This window comes from Apium graveolens, chromosome 10 (assembly GCF_009905375.1).
Source record: "Apium graveolens cultivar Ventura chromosome 10, ASM990537v1, whole genome shotgun sequence".
NCBI classification, from domain to species: domain Eukaryota; kingdom Viridiplantae; phylum Streptophyta; class Magnoliopsida; order Apiales; family Apiaceae; genus Apium; species Apium graveolens.
The window spans coordinates 226,138,691-226,161,173 of NC_133656.1; the positions used below are offsets into that span (position 1 = coordinate 226,138,691).

The window sequence follows — 22,483 nt, forward strand, 5'->3', positions numbered from 1 at the left end:
TTAATGTGATAATTGAATTTTGAATGTATATATTATAAAATCCGACATTTAGTTGTTATTTGATAATTGAGTTAGACTTAAACTTAACTATTTTGGCCGTATGAACGTTTTAAAGCTAAAATTAGGGTTACCTCTACGGCATAAATCGTTAAGGCGGTATAATAGTGTTCGGTTAAGGTAAGGATCTCATGTACTCCCTCCGTCCTTTTGATTTGTTATCAAAAGGATTGAACACGGAGATTAAAAAATAAGTATAAATTAGTGAAAAAGAGAAAGAAAAGTGGGTGAAGTGGCGGGACCCATTAATTTTTAATATATAAAACAGAGATAGTTGTGTAAAAATAGTGTGAAAAAAAAAGTGGGGAAATAAGGGGACCCATTAACTATTTTTGGTAAGTTTTGAAATGTAAAGTAATGAATGATACATCCAAAAAATGAAAGTGTAAAGAAATGAAAAAGACGGATGGAGTATTAGACAAGCATAATCGTATAATTTCTTAACGTAAATATCTTAATTACGAATCAAATATTATTTTTCGCATAAATTCTGTGATGAGTTTCGTTTTTATTCCGTTGTTTACAATTTTTTATATTATTTCCGTTGCATTTTATATACCGAAACCCAATAAATAAATAAAAAATATTTGACCGGAAATCATATTTATCGAAAAAACTCAAGAAAGTAGTATTTTTTGTAACTTCACTAACGAAATACTCCTCTGTTGTACATTTCTGTCGCAAATGTAGATAATAAACTGTAATAATAATTTAAGAATTTTAACACGATTAAACACAAAGTTTAATAATTGATATGGACATAAAGAGATAACTGTGGTTCTCATCATAAGTCATAACGCGTATTACTTACCAGCCACACACAAATAAGAAGTGGGGCAGCTGCTTGTAGATGTATCCACTGTGTACATGTCGAATAAATATCAAATAACATGAACACACACTATATATGCTCAGGACCACTCTACTCTGCGTCTACGCCAATGCACCACCTGTGACATGTGACTCTCATTGGTGCTTTGCTTAACTAAAGTTTTTTTCCAAAGTTTTCTGTTATAAAATTACACTCTGTGCGTGCCAATGAGATATCGTTAAACAATTATAACAATGTATACGTTTCTCAAGATAACGGAACTTTATAAGTGCCATGAGCATTTACCCTATAAGCGAGCTTTCGTCTCCCTACTTGCAAATCCAACTACTATTTGCAAGCTACCGGGGAGGTTCTAATTACAGATGTCAGAATTTGATTACTTCTCCGCAAATTTAAATTTTTTAACTTCCCTTTGTATGGTTCATTAGAATAAACTAATTATTACAAATTCATATAAGAGAAAATAAACAATGTTGCTCATGTTGTCAACATTATTATATTTTTAAAATCAAGTGCACGGAGCCACGGACCAGCTAATCTTGGAGAAGCTAGCTCACCATCTCACCGTTGTGATCCCTCCTTACGTTGGCATATCTACCTCAGATCAAACTTAAAATCTTGGGTGATAATAAACTCACAAAATCTCGGTCTCGACCAGTTGAGGCACCCCGGATGGATAACGTCACTTGCTTACTAACGGGGGAGTCTGTTTGTTGGCGGTAAGGGGCTTTTTACAGGGGACCCTGTTTTATTATATTCATTAGGGGATGAAAAGCAACGGCTTTTGTTGGGAAATAGACGGGCGAATCGCCAACCCCCTAATTTATCATAGTCAGTGTTATCTAGTGATAGAATGCATTATGCATATAGGAATTGTGGCCGCAGCCGCCCATGCAACTGCCAACAGTAGTCCATTTACAGTATATTATAATCCAAGGTTTGTGTGGCTTTGCTTTCTTGGTTTGTCTTCATCTCATGTACAAGCTCTGTATTTAGACGCCATATCTTTGCACTTTGCAGGATCACGAGAGACACACACCCATGCACAACACTCAGCACATTGCACACACGTGTATACATACATTGGCAAATTCAGGGCACAACTTATGCGTCTGTGAGGGCACTACTCAAGTGATTATGTTGTCAGTGGTGGAAATTTAATTTTTTTGGGGTCATTTTCACTATAATTTTATATTTTTTTTAAATATTTAAGTGTTTAAATTAGTATGTTACCTATTTAATTTTCAATTTATGGTCATATAACTATGAATAAAATTAAATATGACTCAAATTAAGAAAGATTTACTAAAATTATAGGAGCATTTAATATTTTTCGGTGAGGGCATCTTTATAAAATATATATATATATATTTATAACTTCAATTTTTTTATAAAAAATAATTAATTTTTGATTATGTGAAACTTGTTCCCATATGAATCTGCCCTTGTGTACCTATAGTAAGATAAGATGTGCTCTATTTTTCTTTATTTTGTATGAAATTAAGTATTCATAAATATGGAATATGGTTGACTAGGCTGAGCAAGATGATTAGATAACCCAAGTGGTTAAGGTTTTTATCATTTATAGTCATTTCAAATAAATTATTATAAAAATTTCAAATTTTCTGGGCTGTGTATCCATTGGTCACTGTTTTCTCTTAACTTTAAGAGGTCCGTCCGAGATAAGAAATTTCATTACGAAGGACACGGCAGATAATTCAGAACATCAGTTTGACATAATTCAGACACTGCAGATATATCCTCAGATTTTATTGATTTTTCTGGTTATTTATTCTCTAACAAGGAAACATAGATGGTTATGCTTAAGAGAGGAGAGAGAGAAATGCCCGCAAAGAAAAGACTACGTTTGGGTCGATTTCATCTCTGTCCATTTTAGTCAATTTTGGCCACGTAGCTTATAACTTCTGAACTCATAATAATTTATAGATAAATATTTGTGAAATTTATAACTTATAATCTGATATTAAATTTAGTACCAATATTTCTTTTTCACTTATTTTGATATTTTACCTTTTTATCAATATTAGTTTTAAAATTTATGTCTGTAAATGTTTTTGTAATTTAGTTATGATTAAGATAATTTTATTTAAAAATATTTTTTAATTCTTTTAAGTAAAAAAAAATCTAAATTTTAAGTAAAATTATTCAAATATTTATACAACTGATAAGTATTCATCTATTTATCTTCAATTATTTATTTTAAGTTATAAATTAGTTATCTTAAAAAATTTCAAACGCACGTTAGAGAAAAAGATAATAGCTGATGGATCCTTGATATGTTAATTATCCAGCGACTAACGATATAGCCATAGTTCATAATTTCACCTTATATATATATATATATATATAGAATAATCAAATATAAACTAAAATTAAAATAAAAATTATAAACTAATTTAAACCATTAGATTTACCTAATCTAGTGGTCCTCTAAATCACCCAACCCAACTGCACCCTACAACACCCAATTTCAGCATTTTCCCTCTGTTTTTAATTTGATTTTTCCGTCAAACCGTAATTTTTTTTAAAAACCGATTTTTACTATATTTTTCTACATCTCTCAACGATCGATTTGCATATCATATGTGTTATATTTCGAATTAGTTTTTTTTTAAAATTATTTAATTTCTAGTTTCTATTTTAAATTAGTTTTTATTGGAGTAGCCCATATATATATATATGACCACATAGAAAGTCAACTTGTGTACATGTAGGTGTTTTATTATACTATAATTTCAGTGTAATTTGATATATAAAATATTTAAAGTTTTTTAAGTTATTTTTAACTCAAATTACTTGAAATTGTTTCTATGATTGATTTTCAATAAAAAGGTCTCATTTATAAAATTGCATACCTGCATTACATTATTCTACTTCTAACCACCCTTTAAGCACAGGGACTTGAAAATAGCTGAGAAGGAACCATTGCAGAGACGGAAACACATTGAACCATATAAAAAGGAAAATATTACGGGTACCAAATTGGTTCTTAAAAAAATTATAAAATGTCAAATGTCAAATTTTTATTGACTAAATGAAAATTGACCCATATATTTACATCAAAAACACCAATTAAATCATTCTAAAATATCATATCACCCAATAACACATCATTTTGTAATAATTTTTTTGTATCATTTTTTGTACCTTTAGCATTATTTATTTTAAAAATACTTATTGCAGCACGTGCATTTATACGAACAGAGAGATATCAGACTAAACATACATTACAATTACACGATGGAGAGTCCATATAGGGAAAGTGCGATAGAAAAGGTAGACATGCACCATGCATGCACATAAGCATGCAAAATACTATATTACAATATCATATGACTTGTATTATTGTATATGATTCGACCGACACAACACAAGTACCAGTGCATATATACATATACTACTACTACATGATCATATAAGCGAGATTACGGAGAAATTTAAGTATCTATAAGAGTTTCCAAGCTTTGCCACCTCCCTTATGAAAGTACTTTAATCTTCCGAAGAGCATAACTATAATAAGAATCCATTTCCCAGTATGAGACCATCTTCCAACGAATCCGATATATGCGTCTTTGCATTGCCCATCTGATTTTATCCGTCTTTCGCAACTATATCCCATGGAGAATCCCACGTTCCCGTATGCACTGCACGCAGACATTGTTTTTATACAACCATTAGTGTTAATTATACAACTAGCTAGATAGGTATAATTATATGAAGAGATGATTACCTGATTACTTCCATGATTATGTTGAGCACACTGAAATTAAGGGGATCGTCCTTTAGACTATTTCTCTCGGATATACAAATGACAACTATGAACATTGTTAGATAGACTGGCTCCGAGAACCGGAGATATTCTACCCAAGTCGTCTTCCTTGTTGCCAATGTTTTATTGTCATCAAAATCAGGACCTTCCTTTTCACCATCTGGTATAAATGTTGTATATGGTGAAAGATACCTGCAGTTAGTTGCATGAAAGCTTGTAATCCTACTGTATAAAAAACCTTAACATATTTTGTTATAATACTACGGATCAGTATCTTTCTAGAAAATATGTGCGCATAGACAGTAGTGCCTAGAGATGAGATTAATATAGTCTAACACTTAACAAAGTATTGATGCAGTAGTTGAAAAGAGATGAGATTAGGATAAACAAATAATGCTGGCTAGATGCTCCAATTCTGTTCACAAAATATTTCATGAACGAGATAATTGACATGACATTTGTTCATTTTAAGTTGTGAAAGCATATATTTGCACGCGGTATCCCATGTTATTATGAGTAAAATTACCAAGTATGCAACTTAAGCGAAGGCATTTGAAACAAATCATATATAGATATTAGGGGATTTAGTCAATTATACTGTATCATATTTAAATTAGACTCGTGAACGTAATAGTTAAAGTGATTAAGAGGTTATTTCTTGTCGTCATAGTTTCGATTCTAGCTCACTCTAAGATTTATTAGAATATATACTGAATTGTAAGGCATATAAATTTATTTAATAAAAAAAATACTTAAAATAGACCGGTAGCGTATTATAATCATCTGTCCTATTATCATTTATAGAGAAACATAGCCAGGCGGGTTACGAAACAGGCAGTAGAAGAAAACATACATCATTATGATAAATACCACGAGGACAGCTGGAGAGATGGTTGACAGATCAAACACGGATTCACCAGTGTGTCGTGCATTCGTAACTTGAAACAACGATGCAACTAGTTTCTCGTAAGAATTCAGACCTTCCATGGCTCCGGGATTATTCCATTCCATGGACACAAAGATCACCAGCTGAATCAATATGCATCCGAGAACTGTTGTAGCCAAATAGCAACATTTCTTCTTAGACATTAAATGACAGTAACCCAATTTGTTGTAGTTACTCAATATGTAACCAAACTCTGGCTTTTTAGTGCAAGTCTTCAAAATATAGATGACAATGAGTAGACATGCGGGATATAGAGTGTTTCCCACAAGACACTGAGGTAGGGTAATGAGGAGAAGACCTGTATGTTTCTTGAAAACCATCATGTTCTCGTTTGTTGGAATGAAACCACAGTTCGAAAAAGAGGAAACTGCGGTAAAAACTGAAAATGTAGTTACCTTAATCCCTTTGTTCTCAAGAATCTGTTTTGCACTTTGGACAGAATTTATGTAGAAACTTATCAGAAAGGAACCTAGCACATGTGCTGCTAAAAAATGAGTTGCAACAGCATAACTCAGATATTTGAAAGATTTATTAACATAATTTGATTCCTCTTCTTCGGATTTACTTGTTAGTTCATGTTTGCAACTGTGATCATTTATTTGTACCAAGCCAAGCTCAATTTGATTAAAATCAGTGATGTTTTTTGGGTTTGAAGGACTATGGTTTGACAGTGATGAGTTACCATATACTAAATGGTTTTTCGAAAACATAGAATTGGAGAATTGAAGTTTAAGAAGGGAAATGAAAACTTCTCCACCTACAAGCATCAAAATAGTCAAAACTACAAGCTGAAAATCTGAGAAAACCTCCATTTCAACAGTGGACATGCTTGAAACAGAGACAGCAGAGACAGACGTAAAGAACAAATCTAAGTCATCAAGCCTTGAGCTCGAGGAAGACGAGACCTTTAAAAGAAAGAAGCCGATAATGGAGAAGAAAATGAAGTAAGCAAGATGAATACAGAAAGATGGAAGAGAGAGAAAAAATTGAAGGACGAGATTATTATGGAAAGATGATAACAAAGATCTGCAAGAGTGGAGTAAATGTGACAACTTCATGCATAAATTCTCAAAAAAAGGCTTTATATTCTTCATACTAGTGTTAACAATGGTGGTCTTCATGCTTGCTACTACAAGCTTGAAGTTGATGACCAGTAGTATTTGAATGGTCTAGAATTGCGATATGACTGATCAAATTAAGGACTGCTTTATATAGAACGAAGCATGCATGACTGATCAAGTGAAGGACTGATGTATGCAGAACGAAGGGATTAAAATAATGTATTTGCTAATTTTTTTGGTTAATTTCAAAATACTTGGGATTAAAATAAATTATTTACCAATATCTTTGGATGTTAACCAGTACTGATTTCTTTTTGTTGACAATTAAAGTTGGGGGCTTGAAAAAAATTTCTCGCTAAAATTTTCTGTTCCGAGAGAATTTCAGTTCGATAATTTCCCTTTTAAGTGATAATCGAACTTTATGAGCTGCCCTCGCTTTGACATCCTTAATAAAAAGAGTGGGAAAAATGTGTATTTCAATTTATTCCGCATTTTCACGCAGCAAATTGATTCTTGTTTAATTACTGGCCGATAATCGAAAAAATGATTCTAAAAATTATTGATTTTACCGATTAATTATTATAAAATATTTTTTTGATTTGATTTAAATATCCGATTAATCATTGTATATAATTTTTAAAGTAAAATATGAAGGTTATTAAATTAAATGTTATTATATTTTCTCAAATATATTCAATTAATAATACAATTAATTATCGATTTTTCAATTAATTACTAAAATGAGTCTCCACTGAATCGACTAATTATGTTCCATTACACATACTAAGATTCTAACACAAGCCTGGCAACAAAAAAGGATCTTGACAAGAGAAGGGTGGTTCGAACTTTCATACCTCATATAAATACTAATTTTATTAGATGATTCATTCCCTTCAAATCTTTAAAGTACTTAACAAATCTGCAAATTGAACTTTTTTTAAAAAGAATAATTATTTATTTAATAATAAAAAGACATACATTATCTATATATATGATCGAAATTAAATAAAGACAGAATTATTTCGTTGTTGAATTCTTCCTTTTTGAATAGGTAATCAAACGATTTTTTTGAAGAGATATGCCTCCAACTATTATTTTGAGTAATGACCATAAGTGAATCATCATAAAAACATTTATCACTGAACGGACACAATTAAAATACTGTACATATATAATCAATCCCAGATATAATGAATAGCAGAAAAATTAAAACAAAAATCAAACTCTCACGAGCACCCAAATAAATTAGAAACTTATTGTAAAATAATAATAAACAATTAAGAATAATTCAAATAAAGAAAAGATTAACATGTGTTGACTCAGTTTGTTAAAAAAGGATGACTATCATATGCAGCACGTCGAAACCATCCAACATGAAGTTACAAATTCGAATCACACGGGAGGAGAATTTATGATTATGTCTCCCGAGTCAGGCGGTTTACCTTGGTTCACGTGGTTTGCAGGTTATTATGTGAACCCGTAAGGTTTACCCAATGCGCAACCGAAGGGTAGCGTGTAGCGGTTACAGGTTATTTATGATAAAAAAATAAAAATAAAAAAAGATTGAAAATTTTTACCGGTGAAATCTGATGAAAGCCGCTCACATAAAAGAGGTAGATAATTTGGACAGTTACGTCAATAGTTGATAGAATTTTAGGGTCGAGAGAGAAGCTCAATAGCTTGTTTGTGCAAATTAAACTATTTACACATTAAACATTCAACAAAAAAAAAATAATACTCACATCTTTAACGCTCAGTAAACTGCACACTAGTACTCCTTCCAAAATTGATGCAAGGAAATCGAAAGGTATGTTGCAAGACTTTCCAACAATCTGGGTTTACAATATATAAATCAGTATAGTTCCACTACCGGTTCCGTTCCGTTCTGTTAAATTTAAACATACCGTTATGAGTGTGTATCCAATATTAAATTCGCTACCTAGCTCAACAAATAATATTTTAACACGTCAAGCATCTTTTAACAGATATAAAAAGGATATACGTCGTTTTCTTAAAAAAAACATAAATATGTGGAATTCTTTGTGTATGGGAATTAAAGAATATATTATAGACTTGGTTGATAAATTAAATTCTTTTGTTAATTAGCCACAAGTTATGGTACAAACTTTAAAAGCTTGAATACACCAATTTCTTTTGGTCCATGACAAAATATACGCATTTTGTGTCTTGCAGAATGTGTGTGTGAAATAAAACCACGTAGTAAATTGTAACAAAACGAGTACAGTACGTAGAATATCATTCTTTGGTTATGTTTGACTGATTATAAAAGAATGGATTAAGATTTAAGAGCATCTTCTCTCGTAAGAATCTTAATGAAGGTTGATAATGTTGTATGAGTCCTATCTCTATTTCTTTTGTCTTCCCACATTATTATCTCTTCATTTCTTTTCCAAATAATATGGTTCGCGATTCGGAAATTATACTTTTTTTGGGTTTTTGTCGTAGAGAAAAATTTAAGTTCTAAGAGTAACGGGTGTGAGTGTATTTTTTTTTATATTATAAAATAATAAATTTTAATTATTTATGAAAACAAAATATATTTGAGCAAAGAGATAATCAAGAAAATATAATGACTAAATGTGAGTAATTCTGCACTACCACGAACTTTGCATACAACACATTGAGGACCACAGTCAACACCCCTGTGTCCTTTTATTCATAAATACAGCTACCAACCTAACAAACCAGTCAACACCCCTGTGTCCTTTTATTCATAAATACAGCTACCAACCTAACAAACCGAGAAAATATAATAAAGCCTCTGTAGTGCCAACGGTCCATGTAAGATCCTACTCAGCAAACTACAAGTACAAGTTAATATGCATCCTCATTGCAATACAACCAAATTATTTGATAATTAACTTAGCAGACATGAAATTAAACATTACAAATGTAATACTTCATTACTCCCCCTCAAGATAGGTGGAAGTATTTGGTGAGACGCCAATCTTGCGAAGGAGATAATTATGCTGCTTGACCGGTAATGGCTTGGTCAATATGTCTGTCATTTGGGAATGTGAAGGCACGTGGTCAGTCATGACTTTTCCTTCTACAATCTTGTCCCGAATAAAGTGACAATCTATTTCGATGTGTTAAGTTCTTTCATGCAGAACGGGATTGGCAGTAAGGGACAACGCTACTTGGTTGTCACTCCTGATAACTGTGGGTGGCAGATTGTTTAGTCCCATGTCCTTGAGTAGTGAAGAAAGCCGGGTTACTTCACAACATGTGAGGGTCATTGAACGGTACTCCGCTTCTGCGGTACAACGAGCCACAACCGACTGTTTTTTCATTTTTCATGAGATTGGTGATGTGCCCGGCAAAACACAATATCCCGATGTCGATTTCCTTGTTGTCAAGCAACTCGCCCAGTCACTGTCGCAGTCTGCTTTGAGCTGGGCAGTCGAGGATGAAGATAATAGAATGCCTTGACCTGGGTTGCTTAAGAGGTACCTCAATATCCTCTTCGCAGCTTGCATGTGGACACTTTTTGGCCTTTGCATATACTGTGCAAGATTGTGCACTGGAAAAGCTAAGTCAGGTAGATCAGTTTCCCAAGCAATCGTTGATACGGTTGGGGGTCATTCAGCAATTCACCTTTATCTACTGTTATGTGCACATGTGTATCCATTGGAAGTTTGAGTGGTGTGGTTGTTGTCATCCCAAATTCCTTGATGAGGTCTAACGTGTATTTTCTTTGCGATACAAAGAACCCCACAATGCTCCTGTCAATCTCCAACCCAAGAAAGTAGCTAACCGGTCCAAAGTCATTCTTATGAAAGTGTCTTGATAACACTATTTTAAGTTCAGTAATGGACTCATGGCAGTTTCCTGAGATAAGGATGTCATCAACGTAGATTAACACCAATGTAACGATATTTCCTTCAACCTTCGAATTTAGACTGTAATATGCTTTTGAGTGATTGAAGCCCATAGACACCAGAGTAACCGACATTTTGTGATGCCACCGTCTAGAGGCTTGGCGTAGGCCATATAAACATTTTCTTCGAATTCCCCATTAAGGAAAGCATTCGACACGTTCAATTGGTGAACATGCCACTCTTTCATTGCCACCACTACCAACAATGCTCTCACAGTAGCCATCTTGGCCCCCGGTGCTAAGGTTTCAACATAGTCAATTTCGTATCTAAAAAACAATTAAAGCTTGAGCTGATTTGTTGTGAGGCGACTGTTGTTGCACTTACAACTATATTTGATTTTGGTGTAACATCCTGAAGCCACACTGGTTGTTTTGATGTCCTCATCGACTTTCTTACCTCCTGTTGTTCAGATTCATCTTCAATTCCAGGAGTGTCCCCTGATCTGTGTTTTCCTCAAGCACTTCAGTTTCATGTTCCTCCTCATCTTTGATTACTTCGATGTCATCTTCATACACCCGTCTTTCAGATGAAGGCATTTAAATTGGCATTGGTTGAGCGTACGTTTTCTCTCCATTTTTATTCAAGGGGAAAACTCTCTCATGAAATGTGATATTCCGTGAGATGAACATCTGCATTGTCTTCAAGTTGAGCACTCGATATCCCTTGGTCATACTAGGATAACCTATGAAGGCACAAGGTATCCCTCTCGCCGTAAACTTGTCCCCTCCATGAGTAGAATTGTAAACTATGGCCAAGCACCCAAACGTCTTCAGCTCATCATAATCCACTGCTTCACCCTTCAGTTTCTCATAAGGCACTTGAAATTTTAATGCAGCACTTGGCAGTCTGTTAATGATATAGACTACCGTCAGCACGCATTCTCCCCATTAGTTTAACGACAATCCATACTGGAAATGAAGTGCTCAAGCAACTTCCAAAACATACTTGTGCTTCATTTCTGCACGTGCGTTCTGCTGTGGCGTATAAGGGCATGACCTTTGGTGAACTATGCCCTTCTTGGCAAAATATTCAGCACACGCCTTATCTGCAAACTCCAATGCATTATCAGATCTGATTACTCTTATCTTTCCTTTAAATTGGGTAACTGTTCGCACTAAAACACACGCGAAAATACACGCAAGCGCACGTGATCACAAGTAGTATAAGATATAAGTCAAGTTCGTTCCCACAAGGATTGATTTAAGTAAGTTTATATTATGCACTTATGCAACAATGTATGATTATCGTTCAGAGATAAGGAAAGTAAAAATTTTGAGTTGATTAACTACTAAAGAGATTATACTAGCAAACTTAAACTAAGAGATTAAAAGTAAATTACTTATATGAGAATAAATATGGGATTCTAACTTCATTAAATATTTTATTCAAAGTTTATGTTTTTATCAGCAGTAAGCGATGGTGATGATAACTAATCAGATAACATGAAATTAGTATACGCTATCTTTTCGATATACATATACCCTACTACTAAACATCCACGATCAAAATAGAAGTTGTGTAGACACCAATTATGCTTAGACCCTATATGTCTATAGAATTTGAAAACATAACGGCTGAAGAGCAGGTTATCTATTGTGATTACATAGGGTGTGTAAGATGGTTAAAATTACATTACGAATTATGCACGACAATTCACACATAAACCTATGCTAGCATGGCAAGTTCTAAACCTCTATATTCACTTTCGCTTCAATAGAGATTAACAAACAATCTTAGATATTAGTTACGCATCAAAGACGAATAAGCACAACCAAACTAGAAATCATAAATCACCACACACTAAAGATTTAGAACAATCAACTATTGAAATCTATAAATAAATCCGCTAGAACCTCATGACAACGATTAGTTCATAATCGAACGCATCGTCACCATGGGTTCTAATGGAAACATGGTACTAAATAAGTTCAGAATATTACGAGATAATATAAAAGTACTAAGGTTTAGAACGAAACAAAAACAAGCATCCAAAGTATCGACTAAATCAAAGAATACACAAGAATAAACTAGGTCTTCTTCTCCGTAGCCGTCTTGTACTCTCTAGGTCTTTTTTATGCTCTCCCTGATTTCCTTCTTGTTAAAAACATCTTTTTATCTTTATATATAGGCCCCAATTAGACCTGGACTCTTCAAATCATAGTAGAATGAGGATTCTGCAAAAATAACCCAGCGCGGCCGCCCCGCTTCCAGCGCGGGCGCGCTGCCTTCAATTTTCAACTGGCGCGGCCGCTCCGCCTTCAGCGCGGGCGCGCCGTTCTTTTGACAAAAATGCTGAATTTGTTGTTTTGCCTTCTTTCTTCGTGCGATCTCCCGAAACTACATTCCTAACCTCTTATTAGCGTAAAAACTTTATAAAACTCAAATCCTCCTCCTGACTAGTGCCCCGCAATGGAATTACACAAAACACATCAAAAACACCAATACTTGAGTCCAAAACATCCAATTTAAGCCGATATGAAGTGTTCCAAGTGGATATAAAATCCACTTATCACACCCCCAAACTTAAATCGTTGTTTGTCCTCAAGCATAAACAGACTCAAAACTAAAAACAAAACAAATGCATGAATGCAACTATGTGAAAATGCAACGATCCCCTTCGGAATAACTATAACCAATCAATAAGCAATGTCTCTACAAATACAATTATTCGAAACAGAGCTCAACTAAATCCCATAAACTAACTTACAAGCCAGAAATGTTCATGTGTGCTATGCTTAACAGATATACTCCCACCACTAGATCAATAATCATATCCTATTCTTTTACCAAAACAATCACAAGTTTATAAATAGAATAAACGTTAAACACATAATGACCCACAACACTTCAAGTTACTAGAGTTATACAAGGATTCATGCTTTTATAGTGAACACATACACACAATTGCTTATTTGACCGTGCAATGAATGAAGTCCCAAAAGACTTATACAATAATACCCATGTAACGAGCGTTAGGTTAACGGATCACAGACTATAAAAACCTTAGGTCGCTAGGCACAAAGTCCCCTAGAACTTAATAGCTCGAGTATTAAAGAGCTCACTCGTGATCAATTATGCATAACACATACTAACACATATTTTTTTTTTCTTTTCTTTTTTTTCGTTTTTCTTTTTTTTCTTTTCTTTTTTTTCTATTTTTTTTATTTCTGAATGAGTGTGTTTCGCTCCATCTCATTCAACCCTAGACTACTCATAAAAATATGAGCCGGCTACTAGCCATTTGACGTCTGGCCTTATTCACAATAAGCAATGATATCCAAGTTTTTCTTTAGTTTAAAAATTAGTGTTACTTCGTCATTACGGGAATAAAACAAATTATAAGTATAACCAAGTGATTAAATTCCAACAAGCAAACAAGTATGATTATGATCTATTTCGAAAGTAACCTATAAGACTTGTGAATGAATTTTATTTCTGAGCATGCAAATCAATTCATTAGGACTTAGCCATCCCTCTATTCGACATCACTGCACTCAAATTAACATCAACAAATCAATCAGAAACAGCTCATACTACGGGATCATGTTATATGCATGCAAATGCAACTAAATGGAACATAATAACATGATAAAATATGCAAGCAAAAATAACCTAAATAACAAATTATGCAAACATATAAATGACTACTACTAAACATGCAATATGAATCTATATGGACACAACACACACTACTAATCATTACATTATCACCCCTAAACTTAAAATTTTCAATGTCCTCATTGAAGGCAATAATAAGGATACAAGGGATATCTAGTCATCAGAAAGATCACCCTCCTCGGGTGGAGTATCAGGAGGTGGGTACACAAAATCAGCTCCAAAAACAGGCCAATCTACCTCGTCACCAGTGGCTCGAAAAGCATTACCCAAAACCTGTATCAAATCAGCTGCAAAACGACTGTGCAAATCGTGCATCACATCCATGCGCCTGGCCAATCGCCTATACTGCGCATCTCTAAGTCCAGAACTCTCCCCTACCTGCTGAGCACGCGAAGATCTAGTGTCTCCGCGAGCGGCTCTAGTGGTTGCCTAACGTGCCTGAGAAGAACCCCCAATATAAGTCTGATCAGCTGGTTGACCACCTGGCAAATGATCATAAGTGTAGCCCAAACCCTTCTCGCCGGCCTTCCCGTCATACCACTCCTTCAGTTGCAGAATCGCGGAGCTATCAATAGGAGCACTCGGCATCTGTAACTGATCATGCTCGGGCCACCTAACACCAACTAAGGTGCACAACCTCGTAATAATGGAGGCATGAGGAATCGCCCCCGTGGTCCTTTCTTGCATAAAACGCAGCATGTACTGATGAATTACAAAATTGAGATCCACATACTCTTCATTCAGAATCCCCCATAACGAAATAGCATGATACATAGTAACTTCATGCGAGTGCGAAGATGGCATGATATTTACACACACAAACAGGTGCCATTCCCTAGCATACATGTTCATACACGTAGAAGAAAAAGTAAGCGGCTCATTCATGCCAGCCTTGCACTTCCACTCGATCCCACGAACACACAACTCAGCCACAATATAATCAAGATCAAAATCCTCCTTTGTCTTTTAGACCCAATCATCAGCAGTAGGCTTCCTTGCAGGTTGATTGATAACCATACGAATAGCCTTCGGTGTGTAATCCACCGTCAATCCATGAACCACAGAAAACCCATTCTTATCCGCCTTTGCATTCGCATAAAACTCCCGAATAATGCTCATCGGGACTGCGGCGGGTTTCTCACAGAAAGTTTGTCATGCCATCTTAATAATCATCTTCAAAAGCTTTCCATCTTTCATTGTGGGTAAAAAACCCTTCTCCTTCGCAATCGATTTAGACATCAGCCTATTAAACTCAGCTTGTGCCTCCGGAGAAGAAAATATAGCCACCGCGCCATGTATGCTAGAATCCTCGGTAGTCGGGGGATGAGTGCTACTACTCCAAGTTGTTCTTCCTCTCTTAGGTGCCATATTAATGATTTAATAAAGATTTAGGTGTGATTAGTGTATAGAATAATCTAGGGTTTTGAGAGAATAAGAAGATGTATATATATAAGCGATGTGTATATATATAGGGAGGTGAGGGAATGGCTAGGGTTTAGAATTATTTAGGATAAAGAATTAAGGTAGATTTAGGTTAAGAATTCGGGTAGGGAGTGTTTTGTGCTGAGTTTTTCTGATTTTTCTCTATTTTTTCTTTTTCCAGGGGCTTAGCGCGGCCGCCCCGCCTTCAGTGCGGGCGCGCCGTATTTCTGGCAAATTGAGCGCGGCCGGCCCGCTTCCAGCTCGGGCGCGCCGTGCTTCTAGAAAATCAGATTTTTTTACTTTTTTTTTCTTGTCGAACCTACTATACAACAAACATGGGTTGCCTCCAACGAAGCGCTTGGTTTACGTCGCCAGCTTGACGTGAATCTTCGAATCAAGTTGTTGACAGAACGACGCTCACCACCTCACAGTTCGCCGTATCACCATAGTAATGCTTCAATCTCAGACAATTTACCTTGAACGATTGGTCCGGATGCTTATCAAAAATCTCACAGCTCCATGTGGAAACACAGTTTTAACAATGAACGGACCTGACCACCTTGGCTTAAGCTTTCCTGGAAAAATCCGGAGATGAGCTTTGAACAATAGAACTTGCTGACCAGGCACAAATGACTTGCGTACCAACTTGATATCATGCCATCTCTTGACCTTCTCCTTATATAACTTGTTATTCTCATAAGCTTATAATCGAAACTCATCGAGTTCATTAAGTTTAAGCATTATTTTCTCTCCAGCAGTTGCCATGTCTAGATTCAGCTTCTTCAAAGCCCAATACGCTCCATGCTCTAGCTCCGCAGGAAAATGACACACCTTCCCATACACCAACTGGAACGGTGACATTCTTAGAGGAGTCCTGTATGCTTTTCTATAGGCCCACATAGCTTCATCTAGCTTAATGACCAATCCTTCCTTGATGGACTCACAACCTTCTCCAAGATTCGCTTGATCTCTCGATTCGACATTTCAGCTTGCCCATTAGTTTGAGGATGGTAGGCTGTGGCAACACGATGATTCACATGATATCTTTCCATTAACGCAGTGAACTTGCGATTGTAGAAATGCGATCCCTCGTCACTAATTATAACCCTTGGAGTACCGAAACGTGTGAATATATGCTTACGAAGAAAATTTATCACCACCCTCGCATCATTGGTTGTTAAGGCTTTAACCTCAACCCATTTAGACATATAATCCACTGCCAAAAGAATATACCGATTATTGCATGACGAGACAAATGGCCCCATGAAGTCGATTCCCCAAACTTCGAAAATCTCAACTTCAAGAAGAATATTGAGAGGCATCTCGTCTCTCCTGGACATATTTCCAACTCTTTGGCAGCGATCACACCTTGACACAAACTGTTGAGCATCCTTAAACAAAGTAGGCCAGAAGAATCCTGCTTGGAGAATACGGGAAGCTTTCTTTTCCCCACCATAATGACCACCATACACATTCGAATGACAATCTCGCATAATACCCTCCGTCTCACTATACATAATTCATCTCCTGATAATCTGATCTGCTCCATGTCTGAACAAGAATGGCTCATCCAATTGATACCACTTCACCCCATGTGGAAACTTCTTCCTTTGAGCATAAGAGAGTTATGGGGGAATAACATTACTCACAAGATAGTTCACAATGTCTACAAACCATTGTTCTTCCTCTTGCACCCCAAAAATTTGCTCATCGAGAAAAGATTCATTTATTAACGTCTTATCTTGGAAAGCATTGCTTTGATCTTCCAGTCATGAGAAATGATTCGCTACTTGGTTTTCTGTACTTTTTTTGTCTTTGATTTTTAGCTCGAATTTCAGAAGCAATAGAATCCATCGAATCAAACGAGGTTTTGAATCTTTCTTCGAGATCAGATATCGAATAGCAGTATGATCAGTGAACACTGTCACTTTTGTCCCAAGTAAGTATGATCGAAATTTCTCGAAACTATATACAATCTTCAAGAGCTTCTTCTCGGTAGTCGTGTAAATCAACTGAGCACCATTAAGGATTTTACTAACATAGTAAACCATATGGAATATGTTCTGCTTTCTCTGGCCAAGAAATGCTCCAACTGCATAGTCACTAGCATCACACATTATCTCGAATGGCACATTCCAATCAGTTGCAGTAATAACAGGTATTGTAGTCAAACTCTTCTTTAAGATCTAAAAAGAAGCTAGACATTCTTCATCGAATTTGAAAGGAACATCCTCCTCTAACAGATTGCACAAAGGTTTAGAGATTTTGGAGAAGTCCTTGATGAATCGCTGATAGAAACCCGCATGACCAAGAAAACTTCGGACTTCTTTAACTGAGATTGGTGGAGGAAGATTTTCAATAACTCCCACTTTGGCCTTATCCACTTCAAGCCCCTTGATAGACATCTTGTGACCAAGAATGATACCCTCTTACACCATGAAGTGACATTTTTCCTAGTTGACCACCAGATTGGTCTCCATAGATTGGTCTCAACAAATCTTGTCAATATCATGGCAAGATTAGGCAAGCACTCAGTTCTGAACACAGAAAAGTCATCTATAAACACCTCTACATTAGTGCCAATCATATCAGAGAAAATGACCATCATGCATCTCTGAAAAGTAGCGGGTGCACCACAAAGTTCGAAAGAAACTCACCGGAAAGTGAAAGTACCGAAAGGACAAGTAAAGGTGGTCTTCTCTTGATCTTCTAGGGAAATGCAAATTTGATTATAGCCTGAATACCAATCCAGGAGACAATAATACTCATGACCATCCAATCTATCAAGCATTTGATCAATGAATAAAAGAGTGAAGTGATCCTTCCTGGTGGCTTTATTCATCTTTCGATAGTCCATGCATACTCTCCACAATGTGACTGTCCGAGTAGGAATGAGCTCGTTCTTCTCATTAGCAACAACTGTAATGCCTCATTTCTTAGGCACACACTGCATCGGGCTCACCCATGAACTGTCAGAAATAGGATAGAGTATATCCGCATCCATCCATTTAAGAATTTCCTTCTTCACAACCTCTTTCATGATAGGATTGAGTCTTCTCTGTTGCTCAACAGTTGGCTTACTTCCTTCCTCAAGCAGAATTTTATGCATGCAATAAGAAGGGATAATTCCCTTAATATCTAGTATAGTCCATCCAATTGCTGATTTGAATTTTCTCAGAATTTTCAAGAACTTATCTTCGTCATTACCTGAAAGGTCAGATGCAATAATAACAGGCAATATAGATGCATCACCTAAAAAAGCATACCTCAAGTGATCAGGCAGTGGTTTTAGCTCAAGTGTGGGAGCTTCCTCAATAGATGGCTTAAGACGCTCCAGAGAATTTTTTAGCTCTGATAAACCAAGAGACTCGAATGGCAAATCCAGTATGCTTCTTCATGGAGAAGCATCCATGTACTGCAGCTGCTCTGCTTCTTCTTCATCTTCACTATCAGATTCCCCTATTAAGGCTCTCTCTAAGGCGTCAGTCCTTAGCATTTGATCAAGCTCCGCAGTCACTATAGAGTCGACCAACTCCACTTTAAAGCGCTCCTATTCATCAGTAGGGAACTTTATTGCATTGAAGACATTGAACGTCATGTCCTGGCCCTGAACTCTCATTGTAAGCTCATCCTTCTGTACATCGATCAGAGTTCGGCCTGTAGCTAAGAATGGTCTTCCCAAGATAATGGGAATCTTCTTATCTTTCTCGAAGTCCAGAATGACAAAATAAGCATGGAAGATGAGTTTATCCACCTTAACCAAGACATCTACCACTACACCTCGCAGATAAGTGATGGAACGGTCTGCCAACTGTAAAGACATGTTTACCGGTTTTGGATCAGGCAAACCATGTTTCTTGAACACGGAAAAGGGAATCAGATTGATGTTAGCCCCCAAGTCACACAAACACTTGTCGAAAGAAAGATTGTCAATGGTACAAGGTATCGTGAAGCTTCCTGGATCTTTAAGTTTAGGAGGGAGTTTTTGTTGCAGCACAACACTGCACTCTTCCGTTAGAGCAACGGTTTCCAACTCCTCAAGTTTTAGCTTCCGAGATAGAATACCTTTCATGAACTTAACATAGCTCGGCATATGTTCTAGAGCCTCCGCAAAAGGTATGTTAATGTGCAACTTCTTGAAAACCTCCAGAAACTTAGCAAAATTGCTTGTCAAATATTTGCTTCTAAAGTCTTTTAGGATATGGAGGTGGGGGATAGATTTGTTTGTCCCCTGTATTCTACTCAGGAATAGTGTTTTCAACCTCTTTCTTCTTTGTTTCAGCTTCGCCATCCTTTTTCTCAGCAAAATCAACCAAAATATCAATTTCTGAATTTTGAGAGGGCGCGGGCGCGCTGCCAACAGGCGCGGGCGCGCTTGCATTCTGGAAAAAAAATTCAGATTCTTTTTTTTCTTGATTTTGAGGGCTCGCGACCTTTCCAGATCTCAGGGTGATTTTCTTAAGCTGTTCCTTGACTTCTCTCTTGCCTGGATTAGCCTTTGTGTCGCTCGGAAGAGTTCCTTGAGGTCGATTCAATAAGGCATTAACAATCTGCCCAATTCAATTCTTCAAAGTTTTGATAGAAACTGCTTGACTTTTGCACATAAGCCTCAACTCCTCCAATTCATATTTTTCATTAGAAGATGGACCGACACTTCCATGAGATTGTTGTCGCATTCCCTGTGGCTGAAATTGCTGCCTTGGTGCATACTGTTGCTGAAAACCAGGAGGATTGAAAGGCTTGTTTCCAAACTGTTGGTAAGGTTGTTGCATTGCATTCTGATTGTTGCTCCAGCTGAAGTTCGGATGATTTCGGTTATTAGGATGATAAGTATCAGAAACAGGTTTCCGCGACCTCTGGAAGTTACTCACAAACTGAGTTGATTCACTCGATATAGCACATTGTTCCGTCGCATGCGATCCTGCACAAAGTTCACAAACACTCATTATCGGTTGAACACCATAGTTGGTCAGAGAATCGACCTTCATAGTCAACTTCTTTAACTGAGCAGCGATAACTGTAGCTGTATCCACCTCCAGAATTCCTGCTACCTTGCCTTGTGGTAGCCACTGAGTTGGATTTTGATATTCATTCGTAGCCATCATCCCAATCAGCTCATAAGCTTCCTCATAGCTCTTAGCCCATAAAGATCCACCTGATGTTGTATTGAGCATAGGTCTTGTCTGTGCTCCCAAACTATTATAAAAGCAATTGATCACCATCCAGTCAGGTATTCCATGATGAGGACACTTTATAAGCATCTCCTTATAGCGCTTCCAAGCTTCACATAAAGATTCACCCGATTGTTGCGCGAACTGAGTAAGAGCATTCCTGATTGCAGATGTCTTTGCCATAGGGAAGAATTTAGTTAGAAACTTTTGAGCAAGATATTCCCAAGTAGTAATAGAACCAGCTGGTAGCCTTATCCCTTAGAGAGAATGGGAAAAGTCTAAATTTCACAGCATCTTCAGAAACATTATTGAACTTGAAGGTGTCACAGATCTCGATAAAATCCTTAATGTGCATATTAGGATCTTCCGTTGGAGCACCCCCAAACTGGACTGAATTTTGTACCATCTGAATCGTGCCAGACTTGATCTCAAAGGTATTAGCTGCGATAGCTAGCCTGACAATGCTAGATTGAATGTCATTAATCTTTGATTGAGAAAAATCCATCAACGCTTTCGTTGGTGGTGCTGGTTCTCCCATTGTAATGATCGCTTCTTCTTCAACTTTCTCAACTTCTTCAAAAACTTCTTCTTCCACTTCTTCAAATACTTAATCTTCTTCAATTATTTCCTTCCGAGATTGAGATCGTGTTCGCATACACACTCTCTAGAGTACCTGAAACACAATAAAGTACCCTTATAAGTAAAATAGTTTGAGTCAGTAAACTTTAACGACCACTGATGTCAAGCACATAAACTAAAATTTAACACAAATGCCCGGCAGCGGCGCCAAAAACTTATTTGCACTAAAACACACGTGAAAATACACGCAAGCACACGTGATCACAAGTAGTATAAGATATAAGTCAAATTCATTCCCACATGGATTGGTTTAAGTTAAATTCAGATTGTGCACTTATGCAACAATGTATGATTATCGTTCACAACTAAGACAAGTAACAAATTTGAGTTGATTAACTACTAAAGAGATTATACTAGCAAACTTAAACTAAGTGATTAAAAGTGAATTACTTATATAAGAATAAATATGGGATTCTAACTTCATTAAACATTTCATTCAAAGTTATGTATTTATCAATAGTATATGATGGTAATGATAACTAATCAGATAACACGAAACTAGTATACGCTATCTTTCGATATACATATACCCTACTACTAAACATCCACAATCAAGATAGAAGTTGAGTAGACATCAATTATGCTTAGACCCTATATGTCTATATAATTTGAAAACATAACGGTTGAAGAGAAGGTTATTTGTTATGATTACATAGGATGTGTAATATGGTTAAAAATTACACTATGAATTATGCATGGCAATTCACACATAAACCTATGCTAGCATGGCAAGTTCTAAACATCTATATTCACTTTTGCTTCAAAAGAGATTAACAAACTATCTTAGATTTAGCTACGCATCAAAGACGAATACGCACAACCAAACTAGGAAATCATAAATCACCATACACTAAAGATTTAGAACAATCAACTATTGAAATCTATAAATAAATCCGCTAGAACCTCATGACAACGATTAGTTCATAATCGAACGCATCGTCACCATGACTTCCAATGAAAACATGGTACTAAATAAGTTCAGAATACTACAAGATAATATAGAAGTACTAAGGTTTAGAACGAAACAAAAACAAGCATCCAAAGT

At 36.1% G+C, this 22,483-nt stretch overlaps 1 protein-coding gene and 1 non-coding gene across 2 annotated transcripts; one reads left to right on the plus strand and one right to left on the minus strand.

Annotated features, from left to right (window-relative positions):
• Window positions 1-4,153: 4,153 nt before the first annotated feature.
• Window positions 4,154-6,843, minus strand: LOC141689284 (sodium transporter HKT1-like). The gene is made up of 3 exons (XM_074493531.1): window positions 5,533-6,843; window positions 4,641-4,871; window positions 4,154-4,554 (listed from the first exon to the last, which is right to left on the minus strand). The coding sequence occupies exons 1-3, from the start codon at window positions 6,744-6,746 to the stop codon at window positions 4,356-4,358; spliced, it is 1,644 nt and encodes a 547-aa protein (XP_074349632.1). The 5' UTR covers window positions 6,747-6,843; the 3' UTR covers window positions 4,154-4,355.
• A 14,017-nt stretch (window positions 6,844-20,860) lies between these two features.
• On the plus strand, window positions 20,861-20,967 carry LOC141694674 (small nucleolar RNA R71). The gene has a single exon (XR_012563961.1). It is a non-coding gene; the product is annotated as a small nucleolar RNA R71 (small nucleolar RNA).
• The last annotated feature ends 1,516 nt before the right edge of the window (window positions 20,968-22,483 follow it).

Excerpts from the sequence above, each read along its gene's own strand:
- LOC141689284 (XM_074493531.1), bottom strand. The coding sequence starts at position 6,746 with ATGAAGACCACCATTGTTAACACTAGTATGAAGAATATAAAGCCTTTT. Across the intron at positions 4,872-5,532 it reads GTGGTATTTATCATAATGAT|GTATCTTTCACCATATACAA; the intron begins GTATGTTTTCTT and ends AACTAACTGCAG. Across the intron at positions 4,555-4,640 it reads ATAATCATGGAAGTAATCAG|TGCATACGGGAACGTGGGAT; the intron begins GTAATCATCTCT and ends GTCTGCGTGCAG.